The following is a 15,443-nucleotide window of genomic DNA, read 5'->3' as shown; positions in this document are numbered from 1 at the left end:
TTCCAGAGGATCAGGTGTAGCGTGAGATGGCCGCCAGGTACCTTGATGGATTTGTGAGCCAATTTAGCTTTTGCCAAAGGTGTCTAGTCAAATGGTCGACACAATTTGGTCGACAGGACAAATGATCTAATTTTTTTTTTAGTTATATATATTTTTTTAGGTTTTCGTTTAGGGAAAAAAGGGGTTTTTAGCAACAAAAAAAAGGGGGGGGGGGTTGGGAGGGGAGGGACCCCCCCCCCACCCCAAAAAAAAATGTGAAAAAACAAAAAAAAGAATTCGGCTCAGTAGGTCCGGATACCAAATCTTCCTCGGCCACGCCAGAGAAATGATTATCATCTTGCATCAACACTGTGAGTGTGTTGATGACACGTAGCAGGAGAGTAGACGGGGGAAAAGCTTACGGAAACAGACCTTCCGACATGAAGGAAAAGCGTCCCCCAAGCTTTGGAGTTTGCCGCCGTGGCAAAAGGATCAATCGGGGTCTGCCCCATTTGACGAACAGGCGGTTCACCTGATCCTGACGAAGTTCCCACTCGTGGCAGGAGCGCCGTTCCCTGCTGAGGGAGTCTGCAATGGTGTTCTTGATGCCTGCCAAGTGGAGAGGGATGAGGAGCATCCCTTGTATGATGACCCAGTGTCACAAGTCCTGAGCTTCCTTGGAGAGTGCTGGGGACGGAGTGCCCCCTTGCTTCCTGATGTAGAACATGGTGGTGGGGTTGTCCATGAAAATCCACACCACCTTGCCCTTCAGAGACGGCAGGAAAGACTTGAGGGCCCAGAACACTGCCCATAGCTCCAGGATGTTGATGTGCAGATCCTTCTCCTCCGGAAGCCACAGACCTCTGCCGTGTAGATGTCTGGTGTGAGCCCCACAACCTTACCGAGAGGCATCTGTGGAGACCGTCTCCTGGTATGGTGGGGTTTGAAATCCCGTCAACTGGGCGAGCACCCGCCACCATTCTGTCACCCGCTGGATTTCCTTGCTGAGAAGGATCTTGTCCGCAACACTCCCAGATACTTGTATCCAATGTGAATCCACGAGTTTCTGTAGGTGTTCCATCTGCAACCTGCATAGACGAACAAGGTAGATGCAGGATCACATCATGCCCAGCAACTACTTTATGGCCCACACCGTGGCCGTCTTTGCCGACGACAGACGTTGCACCTTCCCTTGAATGGCTGCTAGCCTCTCCTCTGAGGGCAAAGCCAGGCAAGTCACTCCGTTGAGTTTGGTGCAGAGGAACAGCGCATCCTGCGATGGCATCAAGCAGGACTTCGGATAGTTTACGGAGAATCCAAAGCTCCGTCAGTAGTCAGACGGTCTCATTAATGGGCTCATCGGCCAGCTCCTGAGGGCAGGCGCATATCAGCCAATAGTCCAGGTATGGGTATATGTGTATGCCCTGCGGACGCAGATGGGCCGCCATCGGAGTCAGGGATTTCATAAACACTCTTGGGGCGGATTTCAAGCCAAATGGTAGGGCCTTGAAATGGTAGTGCTGGCCTTGCACCACAAACCGTAAGAACTTTCAGTGTTTCCTGTGGATGGGGACATGGAAGTACACACACCCTCTAGGTCAAACGACATCCAAGAAATCCTCTTCTTCTAGTTGGCCGAGCACGTGCTGCAGCGTGACCATCCTGAATTTCTGGGACTGCAGGTACTTGTGCCAGTCCAGGATGCCCCCCCCCCTGTCTTCTTTCCTACCAGAAGTATCTGGAATAGACTGTGGAGCACCTGAGTCATTGAGGAACGAGCTCTATCGCCCCTTTCCGTAACATGGCTCGCACTTCTTCCAGAAGCTGAGGGATGTGAAACTCCTGACGGGTAACCAGTGGAATATGTGGGCACCTGCGTTGGAACTCCAAGGTGTGTCCCTGGGCAAGAGCGTCCAGCACCGATCTGTCAGTGGTGATCTTTCTCCACTCGCTGACGAACCTCGTCAGCCGGCCTCCCACCAGGGTGCGCGAGTGGGGGCATGACGTCTTGGCCGGTACAGACTTGCTTGGGCGCCAGCGCCCTGCCCTGTGGACGATAGCGATGCTGACCTCCGCTACTGTACGTCTGGGAGCGACCTCTGCAGGCTTCCTGCGTGAAAGATCGGGGAAGTTGTCTGTGTGATGAGGAGAATCCCTTGGATGATCTGCTCGATTTACCATTGGCGGAGCGAAAAGAAGACAAGCGATGCTGTTGAAGAGCTCCAAGGGAACGTGCCATCTCTGTATCTGTTTTTATGGCTTGAAGGGATTTGTCGACCGCCTTCCCGAATAGATTTTCCCTGTCGAAAGGCATATCCAGCACCGTTGCAGGAACGTCCTGATGAACGTTTGTGGCCTTCAACCCTCCCTGCCGACGAAGGCAGATTCCGTATCTCATCTGCCGGAAACCTGTGCTGCCGATGTCCACTTCCACTGTAATGGCATGCTCTGAAGCCACCTCCCCTTCTTGAAAGAGGTTAGAGAGCTTCTGTTTTTTTGTCGTTGCACAGGAATTCTAGGATCGGGCCCAGCTTGTACCAAAGCTCCTGGTATCGGGCCAAGAATGCCAGAGCATTAGTCGCCTTGATCGTGGATGCCGCCGTGTACATGACTATCTTGCCCATTTCGTCCAACTTCTTCCACTCGTTGCCCGGGGGAACTGATGATGATGAAGCCGGGTTAGCCGAACGTTTCCTTGCGGCAGCCGACACTAGAGTCCGGCGACAGCTGCAACCTAAAGCACTTGGCCGCAGAGTCTGGCACCCTATATTTCTTCTCCAACCTGTCTTGCTTGGTTGGAGCCGTGCACGGGTTCTTATTGAGGGCTAGGCCTTCCTCCCAAATGTCATCCAGAAAGGGCACGGCCATGATCGTCTTCCTCTTGGAATCTTGTCGCCGATAAAAGAAGCCCTCTTTCCTGGTTTCCTTGGGCACCAGCTGGAACAGCTCAGAGGCACTGGAGATCATTGAGTCGAATGATCCCACCTCGTCTGGTGGAGAGACTCTATGAGGGGCGTCCAGGTGTGGTGATTCATCGTCTGTCGGGAAAAAGTCCTCAGCTTGGTCGGTTCCTGTGGCTGTCATGGCCATGTCTGTATCAGTGCCTGTGTCAGGGTCCGCTAGTGGAGTCAGAGCCCGACGTGGTGGAGGAGGCTGATGTGGAGGCATCGGGTGACGCATTCTCTTCTTACGCAGAGGCCAGTCAGGGGCCTGCGGCACCACAGGTGTCAGTGCTGGGGGCAATCTCTGCTGGATCTATGTCAGCAGGGTGTGGAGAGTCGACAGGATGTCCATGGATAAGTCCCTTAGCTGCGAAAGGAACAATGGAATGGTAGGCCCTGCGCCGTCGTCGTCCTTGTGGACCGCATGGATGGACTCTTGGTCGTCGTGGCCCGTGGATGAGATGTCCATCAGTTGAACACAACCTTGGAGGGCTGTTTTGGGTCCTCCACGCCCCTCCTTTTTCCTCCCTGAGGGTTTTGAACCAGGATCCGGCCCGGTGCCTTAACCCCCCCAGGGGTGCTTGCAGCCTTCGTTGCCGCTTCGCCGGTAGTGTCACGCCTTGGAGGCAGGGATACCCTTCGGGCCAGAGTAGCCACCCTTGTTAGATTGGCACCTACCTCTGCCGTGGTTGTCGCAGCAAGTGTCGTCAAAGTGGTCGACAAGGATTTTCGGCTGCAACGGTTGAGCCTGCTTGGGCTGCAAATCCTTCTTCTAATCCTCTGTCCTGGGTCTATCTGAGAAGAGGAGCTCGATGGAGTGTGGCTCCAGAGGTGCACGGCGATAGTGATCGCAGCCTATCCAAGCTGGGACCCGCATCAGCGGCAAACCCGGTGGAATCGGAATTGCGGTTGTTGGCCTTATCTTGGACCCCACGGATGGGGCGACCTCAATGGATTTTGACCTCTTCCCAGAAGTAGACCGCTCTTTGGACCAGCCGGTCCTGGGCGAGGCATGACCCTGCTCGGAGCACGGGGCAGAGGTTTTGTTCGAATTGAGCCATGCCGCCAGCCTGCTGTGCCTGTCTTTCATCGTCTTCTTCGAGAAGCCCAGGCATATCTCGCAACTACCCCTGCATGTGGTCCGGGGACAGATAGTAAAGCCATTGAAGCTGTTTGCCCTCCACAAAGACGTTCCGTAGCCCGCATTTGGTGGAGGGCCTGAAGAGGGTCCTTCCCTTCATTTTCACCTCTGTCATGGTCAGAGGGAGTGAGGTAGGCCCAAGGTGGCCTTCTTGGAAGCTTTGACGAATCTTCACCCTAGAGGGGCGCAAAACTTCACCGACAAAGGATCCCCGTTGCCGGCCGATGAGGAAAGAGCACACAGGCTCTGGTGGAAAAATCAAATCTTTCATGAAAAAACATACAAATAGCTCAGAGAGCAACTCGAGGACTCCCAACACTGAAGCGTGCGTTAAAAAACTGAAGATGGCTACCCGAGGCGGGACATAGGGAGAGGACTGCCATTGGGTGGGGTAGTAAGACCCAGAGGTCAGTGATTGGTTTAGAGGAGAAATACAGTTTTAAAGTGAAAGTGAAACTTTTTTCTTTTACCAAGGATTCCGAGCCGGAAGACGCGGTATATTCATGAGCATGTGAATCCATGCCAGACGCCATGCTGGCGTATGTATGTTTTTCTTGTCTTGTTAACCCTGCAGTATTGCTATCCTCTCTGGGGATGCGAGTCCTACATCTGTTTTCCACCACACTGTCCAATACAAATTACTTCTCCAATGAAATTTCAAAGGTGGCTGTACCCTTGCCCAAGAAAATGTCATAGTCGTTGACATAAAAAGCCAAAGACATTAAAAAATGTCAACTAACCCCCTGCATCCTAAAAAGTATTTCACTCTGTTTAATTTCAAAGCAAGCACTTACTGCCACCACTAGAATAATGCAGTGAGAGAAGGCTATGTAGAACTGTGCTTACAGCCATTCTAGCTGGTTACGTGTTAATGAATTGTTGGGTGCTCCAGGATTGTCACTCACTTCCTGAGTTTGAAAAACAAGTTAGAAGAATCAAACAGGCCAGCCAAGGATCACCAGCACAGTGTGAATGTTGTAATTTTGCTTCATCTTCATTATAATCCCATTTGTGTATCCATCTCGGCTTCGCTTTGAAGCTTGCAAAATCCCTACATGAAGTGCTTTATAAATAACAGGACAATCGCATTTTATAAGCACAAAGATACTACACTAAGCAAGTGCCATTCCTTGTATGTTTAACTTTTTGTGGGACAACTGCATGGTAAGTGGTTATCTTTGATGCGTCTATGTGCACATTTATGTACACCCAATATTTCCCAAATTTCTCTCACACTTTGGAACTACCCTCTTTTAAAGGAGCACTTTAGCCTCAGAGATCCTCCCTCATCTAGACTTCATTTGCTTCCCCTTCCCCGATCACCTACAATACTCATTTCATTTGCTGTATTGCAACATTACATCAATAAAGCAGCCATAAAACATTACTAATTACAAATACATTATCATTTCTTAGCTGTAATACAAAAATATACATTTCACCACCCTAAAATCAACATTAATAAATCACATACATATGTATAAAATAATACTTGTCAACGTAATAATAAAAAAACGTTCTTTATCGACCGCGCTTTCATTAGAAAGGTCACTGAAGCATTTAAAGTGTCTTCTTGGTCACATTGTTTAAGTAGCACAATTGTGTTTCTCATTTCGTGTCCATTCAATTTAGCCACATATCTTCTAGGATGTTGGTATAAGGGTCATAAAAACATAAAATGCAATTAAGAAATTCATCTTCATCCTAATGGACACAAAGAGGGAATCAAGCCGATTTATATTTTCCCATTGTTTTGTAAATTTAAAAAGCACTAAAATACCTACGTTTAATTTCACAAACAACATTTTTTTTAACTTTATTACAGGAAAATCAATACATTTTTCAAAGTCCATCGAATGTTTGAGGGCCATGTAGTGAGCTGATGAACTCTGTCTACAAGAGATATTGATTTGCTCTTTTAACACCCGATATTTGAAGGTAGAGTCCACAATTCTTTTATATCTTTCCCCATACTTACATGGGTCATCTCATCCACTCAAAAGGTAAAGCGAGGTAAGCATTTTTTTTAATATATGTTTAAACCCAGCTAGTTTCACGACCCCTTAGATTGCTAAAATATCACACAAGGCCTCTTGTTATAAGGTCAATTATGGGTTATTTCATTTCTTGAAACAATATAAAAGGGGGTTCAATTTGATTGAGTAACCAACTCTTATGATGGCGAGTTCAAATCTCACTGGGCTGGGTCAGTGAGATACCATCTACATCAACCTTCTCAAGAAGTTGTAATTACCTCATCACCATTTGAAATCTCCTGGACAGCTCTGACTTCAGCCAGCGTCCCCTTGTACGTCACAATCACATTCGGACAACAACTGTGGTTCATTAGTGCAACACTGGAAATGAAAGTGAAAAGCAATGAGCACAGATTTCAGCTGTAACATTTATACAAGTAAAACATGTTTTATTAATTGGCCACAAACAGTAAAACAGTTCTCTGTGAAAACCATCCACTACGAATCTGAGTGAATGCTAGTCCTTCTAATGTTTACATCTGAATGATTTCAATTTATATGAAAAGTAATTTATGGAAAATGCCAATGTTTTGAACAAGAAATACACACTTGAAATGCCAACTGCTGCATTGTGATATCTGCCATAGCTTCAAAGTAGAACGTGAATGCCCCTGCTACCTAGATCCAGACCAGAAGGGAGTAATCATACCTTTGTCAGGATGCTAGATGATGGAAGTACCAGAGTTAATTTTCCAGATTTGGAGATCATACTTAATGCAAATGTATGCTTGATTTCCTTCCTTTTATTGAAGACCACATGGCATGTAGTATAGCTGTGGTCGCCACAACTGCAGAAAAATCCTAGATATTGAAGCAAACCTTCTACCAATGAATGTATTAACAAAAAAGAGGGTGGAATTTCGATCTTGACGGACCAGTTTTTAAAAGCAAAATGAAGACCCTACACCATTACAGACAAAACACTAATTGGACAACAACTTCACACAATGGCGTTATAGATTAATAGAACAAAGCTGGTGAGGGAGTGACTGGCTGCTGTTCACCATATTTAATCTATCTGTCCAGTGTCCATCCATCAATGTTGGCAGCTGCACACCTGTATCATCAATGAGACAGTTCACCTTATGTTTATAATGAAACAAGTTCACAAGTGTGATTGAGTTTTATCAGTCGGGATGGGTGTCCAAATTTGAGACATTTTACTGTGCATGAAATTAGTTTTTAATTTGGCAGCGATTCATAACAGTATGTTGTTGTTGCCAGCAAGTTTTTTTGCACCATCTGATGCTTTTTTAAGGCTGTCCTCTTATACATAGTGAATACTGTAGAATTATTTAAATTGGGAGATATCTAGTTTGAGGGAATTTTCCACCCACCCCAAATCAGGCATGCACAATTTTTTATTTAACAAAGTAAACATGTTATTTTTATGAACCTGGGACCTGCCAGTTTAGCAGTATTGATTCCCTACATACTACCTTCCCTGTTGGGACAAGAAACACCCTGGGTTGCACAGAAGGTCTATTTATTTAAAAAATAGAAACAAAATCAAATCGATTTAAAATATAAACACATTATACATTAGTAGCATTCATTATGAAATCCGATATCAACGGTTACTACAATGATGAATGATCAAAAAACACTGGTCAATTCAATTGTCAATGCTGCACCTAACTTCAATATATACTTTTATGAAAGGACTCATGTTCCCATATGTACATTAGATGTACCCTGCATGCACATTCACCAGGAATAAAACATTGATAAGGCTTCAGAATAAATTAAATCAGAAAATCCCCGGCCTATCTAACACTCTCTATTTTGTATTTATTAAAAATAAATGCCTCTTTTTTCACAATGGATATGTCAGTGTTTCAAACAGCACTTTAGAAAACTCAATTTAAAGGCAGGCTACTTGACATTCATGTGTGTACACTGCTTGCAAAAAGAAAAATGTCTATTTCTGTGAATGTTTGCTAGATTACCTTCAATTGAGTTTCCTTTTCATTAACGTGTATGAAATGCACATTTTGTCGTTTTGCAATGGGCAACTTGAAGTTGGAAAAACGGGTGGCAGTTAAAAATCCTTTCTCCTTTTTCTTGAGTGGTTCATAACCAGTAACATGACTCTGCTTGGTGATATAACCAGGGAATTACTTCAGTTACATTATTTTCTTAGGCATATGCAACGTGAGATATTATTTGCCCCCCCATCTGCAACTTAAGTTTCCAGAGGCAATTCGAATTCTGAAATATTTACACATTTTCCAGGATGTACAGTCAATTGATATAGCCCCCTCAGTACTTTCACAAATAAGAGGGGTGGGATTTAATAATTACCCTTTAGAGTACACCAGTCTCCAAAATTATATTTTCCCTTGGCATTATACTCCCATAGAACAAGTGGGTACACTCTCAAGGACTGGTTCAAGTCTCCCCCTTTAGTAGCAGATGGGCATCAGTCAGAAAGATGGGTCAGCACCATCGGGTTTCTTTCCTTCTGTGTTGGCCTATCTACTTTTCCACTGAGCAAGGCCTGGGATTGAACTCCATATACACATCTCCCACAGTCGTTTGCAAGCAATCCAAAATGAATGTAAAGGAAAGCAAGCTACACCATTCTCCTTTCTGTTGTTGTTAATTCTTCTTTTTCTACCCTTCTTCCAGTCAGTCTCCCTTTCCACTTGGTTAGTCCCTTGAAATCCAGGGTTTGGACTTTTATAGGTTAAAGACCACTTCCTTTAGAGTTGTGTATTATTTCTGTATGTTAATTGGTCAGTCTATGTGATTGGACTGTATTCCAAAAGGGATATCTCACTAAACCATCCCCTTTGTAATCATTGGGCATATTAAGGAAGAAAGCAGTCCACTGGGAGTAACATATCTAACCCAGTTTCCCTCCCATTTCAGGGGTTGCCATCTTGCACATTTTTGATGTTAAACGATTGTGATTTTCTAAAACATTATGTTCCATGCATGTGATTAACTTACTAATTGGTTCGGCACATTGCGCTCACTCAGGTGAATCAAATGATGCTAGTCTCATCTAGGCGATATGTGTGAGACAGATTTTTACTTTTTTACTCTCTGAAACTTTCACCGAAATATTCTATTTCCATCTCTAAATATTGGATGCTTGGATATATGAATCACTGACATGCAACTTTTCTGTGCACAAATATATACATACAAATTATTTGCATAATAAGAATGCCATAGAAATATAATTTTACATTCAGCTGATACAGTTTAAAGATGTGCTCGCTAACAAGGGCAGAAGCCCACACTCTCTCACAATGTAAAACATGAACCCACTGCTGAGTGATGTTAACAACTTCCCTACTTCATGTTCAGTACAGAGCATGTCGAAGGCCCTTATTACCACTGTTACCGACATCACACATTTTCTGGCCCCGGAAGAAATGAAGAACAGCATAGTGCTGCCCAAAAACAAGCCCTGGTTTACGCCTGCTCTCCGCAGGCTTAAATCTTGTATGCTTAAGCTTTATTATGGTTGGAAAGGGAATCCTATCTCCAGCCTCCTCTCTGCATATAAAGTGGCTGTTAAAGCATACAAAACCGCTCTACTGGAAGCACAAAAGAATTCCTTCAATGACAGGAGTGTCTCTGCCAAATCAGAGATGAAAGAACTCTTAAAAATCCTCAAGGAACTAGAGTCTACCACAGCCCCCGATATGGGCGCAGTGGTGAAAGACTCAGCGTGGTGTCAAGGGACCCAGGATGCGATGGGTGCGAAGCTTGAGGGCATCAAGGCTAACATCCTTAGTAAAAAACGCGCTGCCGCCAAGGAGACCATCCTTGCTGGCCGCAAGGAATTTACACAATGCCCCACTGTTCCCGAATTCCCCTTCTCCCCGATTTCTTTGGAGGAGCTGGCGGAAGTGGTTGTTCACCTCAAGACTACCAGCTGTAAAGGGAACCCGTACTCTGCCGTCATTATTAAAACTTGTCATCCCCCTCTTCTGGATGCTAATTTCCAGTTTGTTAATGCATCATTTAGAGAGGGCATCGTGCCTGATGATCTCAAACGGTCTTGGGTGACTCTGTTATTAATAAAACACCTGACCTATCTAAGGAAGATCCACTGAACTACAGGCCCATCATTAATACTGCTTTTTGTTGAAAATATTGCACACGGTTGCCTATAAATTGGTAGCCCTTCATCTCAACAATTCGCCTATCCTTAACTGTCGACAATCAGGCTTCAGAGCCGGTCACAGCACCGAGACGGCTTTGGTGGAACTTAAATCGAGGCTTTTCTCATGAACTGACAAAGGCTTGGCCTCTATGCTTATGCTTTTAGATCTTTCCGCTGGTTTTGACCTGGTAGACAACACTTTGTTGGTCTCCAGGCTCGAAGAAGTGGCCTTCTTCTCACCCGCAGCTTCCCGCTGGGTTGCATCATTTCTCCACAACAGGTTAAGCTGCGTCTGTTCAGAAACTGCAGAAGCGGCTGCTATACCGACTGAATGTGGAGTTCCACAGGGAGCCAGTTTATCCACTTGCTTCTGTAACATATTTACTGCCCCGTTCTTTGCCATGCTGGAACAGGAAAGGATCTGGTTCACAAATTTTGCAGACGATACCCAGTGTATCATACCACTGGAAGGGTCCCACTCATCAGATGAAGTCAGGCTGAATAAAGCCTATACATGCATGGACAACTGGATGGCTGCGAACGGTGTAGCCTTTACTAGGTCAAAGACCAAGCTTACGATTGTAGGGTCCCCTAGCACACTCGCCAAGCAGGATCCTGCCTACGGGAGTTTACAACTAGGCAATGTGAATATTAACACACTCAAGAAGGTGAAATCCCCTGGGGTTATTTTAGATCAGCATCTTTCTATGAAAGCCCGTGTGGGGAGTGTGATGTCTGGAGCAGTCTACTATTTTAGACTCTTCGCCCATGTGCGTCCTCTCATCTGCCAAGCCAATGCTGAAACCCTAGCGAGATCCATAATAGGCGCTAAAATGGACTATTGTTGTAGTCTTCTGTCTGGCATTAGTAAAGCTGATACCAATCGACTCCAGTTGTTCCAAAATGGGGCCGTTAGGGTGGTTATGGGCCTAGTGAGATGTTATTACATCTCAGCAGCAAGAAGAGCCCTGCACTGGCTCCCTGTGGAGGCGTGAATTCGCTTTCGCCTCCTTACGATCATCTTTAAGTGCCTTCTGAGGACCATGCTGCATTACCGGAGTGATCTGATAATGTTTAAGAACCCTTCCAGAACGCTCACATCTAACAAGTTTAAAATGCTGACCATCCCCAGAAGCAGATCAAAAAATGCAGAAAAGGGAGCCTTTGTAGTGGCGGCCCCTGGTGCTTGGAACAGCCTCCCGCTGGACCTAAGGCTCGAACGGCAACTCGAGCCTTTCAAGAAAAAGCTAAAGATCTGGCTGTTTGCCTACATTTTTCTCCCTGCCCTGCTTGTCGACGCCCCTTTGGTTCTGATTTTTTTACCTATTTGTTTATGTGTCTGTTCTGTGTAATCCAACCATTATGCCTCCGGCTCCATTGCTGCGCAATACAAATATATTAAAGTAAAAGTAAAGTAATGGAGACATTCATTTTTAGTGCTCTAACTGAGGATTCCAGACTGAAGGTCCCATTTTCCACCCTCAAACAGATCCCTCAGATCTATATTTCACCAGCTCCCACAGTGTAGCTGCATGTGCCATTGAACCTGTACTCATCTCAAAGTATTATATAACGTGTGACGTGACCACACTTTGAAAGGCAATGTTCACACAGCTTTGAACCTTTAAGGAGCAGGGCCACAAGCACTCTACCTAGTTTGAGTTCTAATTTGACCGGAAAGTATCATAAGTCTGTCGAGCATTGTGTTATTAGGATAAGGGATAGATTGACTCTTGAATGCATATTTTGGACAGTGGAGTAGAAAGACTACTTTCTCAAAGCTGAATGGTAGATCTGCCAAGCATCAATCTGCTCTGGAAATAACATCTGAAAACTCTATCATACTGTCGCCATATGAGGCCTTCTATCTATGATACCATACAATTTGAGTGTCATTATATCTATGGCATTTCTCTGCTAAAACAGTGAAGACGTAAGGATTGTGTCATTACATAAAGAGCTAACCAATGTCAATCTGTATGGAGATGTATGGCAAATGCCCATCGGCCCCCCAACAGGGTCCACGGCTTCAGGATGAAATCTCGGAAATGTATATATTAAGGCCATCATTCCCCTCGTGTTTGGAGAGTAGGCCTGCTCCACCACCTCTTATAAAAGGTGCCAATCATGGGGCCTCTAAGGTGCATCTTCTTAATCATTGAAATGCATATTTAGGCCAAGTAGAATCATCCCAGCCATGACAACATTATTTAGGCCCTAAAAATTGCAACCTAAGATTTTGAGAGCCACAAAATGACCACATGCTCCTTTATCCATATTTGTGATAAATGTAAAGGAGATTTAGCCCCCTAGCAAACACGTCCACGACAAAGAACCAGTGTGTTGTGACCATTTTAACAGACAACCAATAAGCCTTGCTTCACCCTCACCCACAATGCAAATCCAAATGTTGCAGAAAGACTATTCACCAAAGAGCTGCAGGAGACCAACAACATGCTCCTGAATACATGAGAACATAGGCAATCGACAGGGAGACCAGGGATAGCCAAATCTGTGCCCAACCAACCTTCAGCTTAAATAAAAATAAAAAGTATAACCTGCTCTGATACATACCATCTCTGCAAGAAACTACAGATAAGAACAAACCACCAAACTGCCCCAGATAGCAGTACATCGTACCACAGGCGAAGGTGTAGTGCTGGTAATACATTAGTTTAGTGCTGGTGCAGTAGTAGAACAGATAAATGACATTCTGAAATGTGTATAGTCCAGCAATATCTTAAACGGCTAAACACAACCCATGGAGAACTAATGTAGGGCAGAAACTGCTACACGCTTAATATACTTTCTCCGATTTTAGAAGAAACAAAATAGACTGGACTATTTGAAAAACATAATTCCTTGAGGAATTGTTTGTTAAATCGCTCCATGTTTGAGATCAAGATGGACTCTGGAAGGTCATGTATCTGCATGTTGTTACTTCATAATCTTGCCCCAAGGTCATATTTTTTTGTCTTCACGTCAGATACAAGTTTATCAACGACAAGCTGAATTGCTATCCACCATGGCATAAATCCCTTGTCAAGCTTTGACGTTTGAGCCTGTGATGATGTACCCTGGCTGGACCTGGGGGTGGGGAGGGGTCATGGATTTGGATGTCACAGGGGCTGTGAGCCATGCCACAGCCAGCTCAACAATCATACCCAGTCTCAGAGGGCATTAAATGGTTTTTATGTAAGATTTTGTGGGGCCTATGGCACCCCCACTCTCTCTTACCTTGTACAGAACCTCCACCCTAACCCAACCACTGGGTTATTATATACAGACAGTTGACTCCTACCATCTACTAGGAACGATGAACCAGAGAATAGATCTGGGTGATCCTGGGAGTTGAGGATTTCTAGGCTTGTGGCGAAGCATCAAGTAGGTGCAGGATGGGCAAGGGAGAGGACATGCAATGTAGAAAAGGTTCCTTTATCGACAAGATGACCATTGTGACCCAATGAGGAGAACAAGGGGGTCAACATATAGGAGACAAAGCCATGATCCCAGAACAAAGACGTGACAGGGAAGTGGAGAATTCAAGTAAGCAAACTCAAGGTGTCAGCTTCCTGATGGATACTCGGGGGCCTCCACTAGGTTCTACCTAGCCCCCGCCTTTGCTTTCTTGCAAACGTAGTGTGCAGGGTAAGGTGGACCCAAGGCTCAAGAACTAGTGGGTCTTGTCAGAGAAGAAGAGGCCCAGAGACCACAGAGAAAGGAGACCAGAAAGAAGTTTAGGGACACTCAGAATCCCCTGGCCTGTGAGTGACTAACACTGATCGTCTATCCAGAGAGGATCCTCAGACTTTGACTTGCAAGCTTAAGACTAAACCTTCTTAAACCAAGGAGAGGCCATCCTGTTACTGTAGTTTTGAGTTAAATTTACATGTTTTGGCACAATCCTGTGAAGATACTTAATAAATCTGTTCAAATATACATTTGTGTCAAGGCTTTGTGTAGTGCTACTCACCTTCATAACAAATGCTGACAGATATTGGCTCAGCACGGATCGATAGGATACCCCAATATGCCCACAAGTCACAATATTAGAGGTGGTAAGGACATGCAGGAGGGTGAATCTCCCCCTTCCAGGCAAATAGATAGTGTGAATATTTGGTTAGTGGCTGGGCATTATCTACTGGTCTGAAAGACCACTTGTTCAGGCCGATTGGCAGTGAAGTATGATCTAGATGTTGAGACTGATGGAGTGAATGAAGATTACTGTGGCGTGTTAAAGTTCCTACTGTACAACCATGGCTTTGACATATTTAAGAGTGCAGGAGGGGTTCCAGTGCCCCAATTAGTCTGCAACACTTTCTTTAAATCACCATTGTGAATGTCATAGCACTGACCAAGAGCCTCGGGTGTGAAGTACATGGGTCAATCCACCCCCAGGTGGAGTCTAACACAAAGATAGACCCAGAAGGCATCTGAATTTGCTATAGCACAGAGAAAGATCTCTTTGGTCTGCCTATTCATGAAACAATTGCAGTGGAAGAGGGCCTGGGTAGGAAGGAGCCACATTTTGTGGAAAAGTGAAGTTTGCTCTACGGAGCTGAGAATAATGTCAAGGGGATGGCCAAACCCAATACCAGCTCTTGGTACCATTTCGATTTAGGAATACTGTTAGAGCAGGCACATTCACACATGACAGAAGGCCATCAAGGTGTAGCAGAGACCCAAGACTTTTGATGTTTTTCTGGCCTGGCATAGACAATCAGGTCAAGAAATTTGTGATGAATGTACTATTTGTAAAAAATATTTCTGTAATCGATGTAAGGTGAACCCCCTTACAATCCACAGCCATTTTTTATATGCTAGTTTCCAGGTTAGTCGTGGAGATTATGAGTCCCCCCCCCCAGTCCTTCCAAAGCAGGGAACAGGTACATTTTATGTAATTTTGGAATATACTATATGGTATTCAGAGATTTTTCCCCCAAAGAAAAAACATGACCCAACAGATTATCTAACATTAAGTTTCCTATTCTTTTCGGGTGGGCTTCTCAAAGGACATGATTATAGTTTTAAAAAAAGGTTAATGGTCATGCCTAAATTGATGTTGGAAGACATATTGCATTTAGAGACATCAAGCTCTTAGACAAGGGATTTAGTCAGAATTTGTAGAACCTCTTGTAGAACCTCTTGCGGAAGTTAGTAGATAAGGATGCCAAACTGGGACCATCTCCTCTCATGGGCCCCGTTTGCTGTAAGGAAGAACC

General features: G+C 44.9%; 1 protein-coding gene across 1 annotated transcript in view; it reads right to left on the bottom strand.

Annotated features, from left to right (window-relative positions):
* The window catches only part of SMYD2 (SET and MYND domain containing 2), a 349,576-nt gene that overhangs the window by 113,510 nt on the left and 220,623 nt on the right, over window positions 1-15,443 (bottom strand). The window contains exon 7 of the mRNA XM_069608562.1: window positions 6,317-6,419. Within this exon, the coding sequence (XP_069464663.1) occupies window positions 6,317-6,419 (103 nt within the window). The remainder of the gene's footprint in view (window positions 1-6,316; window positions 6,420-15,443) is intronic.

Source organism: Ambystoma mexicanum, chromosome 4q (genome assembly GCF_040938575.1).
Source record: "Ambystoma mexicanum isolate Mex_15411 chromosome 4q, UKY_AmexF1_1, whole genome shotgun sequence".
Classification (NCBI taxonomy): Eukaryota; Metazoa; Chordata; class Amphibia; order Caudata; family Ambystomatidae; genus Ambystoma; species Ambystoma mexicanum.
Note: the sequence above shows the minus strand (reverse complement) of the source record. Positions and strands in the feature narration are given on the sequence as shown.